The sequence below is a fragment of the Pundamilia nyererei genome, unplaced genomic scaffold (assembly GCF_000239375.1).
Source record: "Pundamilia nyererei isolate P.nyererei 1_Seehausen unplaced genomic scaffold, PunNye1.0 scaffold00274, whole genome shotgun sequence".
Taxonomy (NCBI): Eukaryota; Metazoa; Chordata; class Actinopteri; order Cichliformes; family Cichlidae; genus Pundamilia; species Pundamilia nyererei.
The window spans coordinates 2,631-5,444 of record NW_005187675.1 but is presented as its reverse complement, the minus strand read 5'-3'; the positions used below and the strand labels follow the sequence as shown (position 1 = coordinate 5,444).

General features: G+C 39.2%; 1 protein-coding gene across 1 annotated transcript in view; it reads left to right on the top strand.

Moving 5' to 3' along the window:
* tpo (thyroid peroxidase) overlaps positions 1-2,341 on the top strand; it is a gene marked incomplete at its 3' end in the record, with an annotated part of 16,999 nt that extends 14,658 nt beyond the window's left edge. The window contains exon 8 of the mRNA XM_013915226.1: positions 2,171-2,341. Within this exon, the coding sequence (XP_013770680.1) occupies positions 2,171-2,341 (171 nt within the window). The remainder of the gene's footprint in view (positions 1-2,170) is intronic.
* Between the last annotated feature and the right edge of the window lie 473 nt (positions 2,342-2,814).

Below are 2,814 nucleotides of genomic sequence, written 5' to 3'. Positions count from 1 at the left end.
CCCCCCCCCAAATGCATAAGGTTAGGTTAACGACTGATTCTACATTGGTTGTAGATATGAGTCAGCGCATGACTCTCTGTGTTGATGCTGCAACAGACTGGCACCCCACCTCTTGCCCCCTTGATAGCTGGAATAGGCTCGACATGTAGCTCCCTTGTGATGTTGAAGTGGATAACCTGAAGTGGATGGATTGATGAACAACTGTGACACACTCACCTTTTATCATATCCTAAAGATCAGAATTTCTGGGTTTGCTTACAAAAGTTTGAGGTGTTTTCATTTTTACTTTAAAATACTTTTCACTGTATTTCCATACAGTGAAAAGTATTTTAAGGTCATAGCTGTGTGCAAAGTGTGAAAAACAGATCCATAATAATTAGAACACTTACTTGGCTGAAATTCACATTGAAGATCATGTTCTCTGGCATGTGCAGACAGCCTCCAGCATACCTGTACCATGCTTTTGGAAATACTGTTACAACCACATATGCTATATGGTGTGCAATTTTATCCTGGAAGTCAAACATTCTGTTCTGTTTCAAACTAGCTCAAATTTTGTGTGAAGGATCAATTTCCAAACCTAGATTGAGCACATCAGGTGAGTAGTGAGATCAAGAGTATGCTTGTTTATTTTCTTTCTTTCCCTTAGTCTTCATCAGGCTGTGCACCATAAATTCATCCCCCAGGGTGGGAATGCCGGTATCAAATTTGACTGTTATGTCCTGAGGGAGAGCATTCAGAAGAAACGATCTGAACTGCAGTGCTTGCCAGAAGGACATCTCATGCTGGCTCAGAGCTAACTGAAAACACAGGACGTTTTTTTTTTTTTGCCCACACCAACAGAATCTTCGCTCACCACCTGGACCACTCGTCGGATTTGGCTCTCTGCAACTTAGTCCACTTCTTGAAAATGAAAAACAAGTTGATGGGTCACTGTTTGGACACACTGGAGGAGATCCAGCGTGTATCACGGATGGAGCTTGATGCACTGACAGAATGCGACTGTGAAAAGTGTCATTTTTTCCCCACAGTGGCTCTGCGATCGACCTCCACTTGCCATCGCCATTCCATACGTCATCATTCATCGTCTTTTGAAGCAGTTAAAACGATCTTTTATGTTGTCAGAATGTTGCAATTGGTTCTCATGAATCTCATTTGATATTTTGTAATATAAAAATAATGAGAGATATTTAATCCACTTTAAAACTTCAACATCCATTTTTGAAATAAAAAACAAACACAAAACAAATAGTTATATATTATAATATTCATACTATATTATATTATGGCCAATTCACAATAATATTTATAGTACATTAAAACCATACTGCACAAAAACCTATTAACAGCAATTCACTGACCCAGAAAACCTTGTGTTGCTTTTTCTTACTGGGACCCATAGTGAGCATCTCCACTGTGATGCTCACTATGGGTGCGTCACAGCAGAAAGACTGAGATGACATTTCTCAGCCTTTCTGCTGAGAAATGTCATCTGGGTAGATTGACTTTGTGGATCCTATTATTTCTACTGCCCTGACCCCATGACATTGTACAATAAAATGTGGTCTACTTAGCTCTTCACCAGCTGGTCTCACATTTAAATGGATTATGCTACCTCAAATATTATCTTGACACCAGTTGGGATGTTTTGCTGACCTCCAGTGGCTGAAGCTGTTACCTTGCTGCTTCCTTGATGTGTTCAGTTGCCTTACAACTGAAAACCATGTTTATTACTTTTATAAAACTATAAAAATGTATTGTCATGATAACCAGCATGTTCATCCTCAACAGTCCATTCATTCTATTTGCTGAAAAGAAATGTTTGGACAATGGAGGGCCCCTGGGAAGTACCAAATCCAAGCCCGGGAGTGATTTCTGAGCAGCAACAATGAAAGCATCCAGTCCAGAGAAAACAGTACCTTCCAACCATATGTTGTTTTTCTTGTCATTGTGGTCAACCCCTGGATTATAGTCGGGCTGTATTCCAAAAAAATGAATGAGGTTTTCACAGTTTAATAACATTGCAATATATTATCTTTTTAATAGAGAAAAAAACAAAAAAGAAATACAAAGTCACAGTCTTAACAGCAACCCACAACAACACATGAACTATAAATAATAATTAATACTAATGACTCTGGAAAAATAAGTAATAGGCTTTTGTTTCTAGGGGGGATTGAACCAGTCCTGAGAGGCGTAATTGGATCTGCAGCGTCAGCTGTTAGCACAGACATGCTGTTGGCTGATGAAGTAACAGAGAGGCTAGTGGTCCTTGATACACTGAAGCAGATGGACCTGGCTGCGCTGAACCTGCAGAGAGGACGAGATCACGGCCTCCCAGGTAAGATCTTGGCTGAGAGTCAGATCTGTCATTCAAATGCCATTAGATTATCCTCGTCAAATCAAAGCGACAGTAACCACCCCACACCCTGTTTAAAAAAACAAACAAAAAAAAACACATCATTTGCCCTTCCCTTTGTCAACAAACTGTGTTTCTTAGTGACCATTGACAAACCATTGACATATTTAATGGGTGGTCATTAATATGAGTACTGTGTTGTTGCTTCCTGGTTCCTTACAGTGTGGACAATAAGGAATGAGCAGTGCTGTAATAAATTACTTTTTAGCTTGGAGCTATGTAGGCCCACAAGGACGAAGTAGATATAGGAGTGAAATTTTAAAACTAACAATACAAGAACAACATGAATTTTGGTATTTGTTTAAAAAGAAAAAGAAAAGAAGTGATCTGGCAAACAATCCTGCTTTTCTTGATTTGTTATTATAAAGCTGACAGATGAGTCATAAAGCCTGATA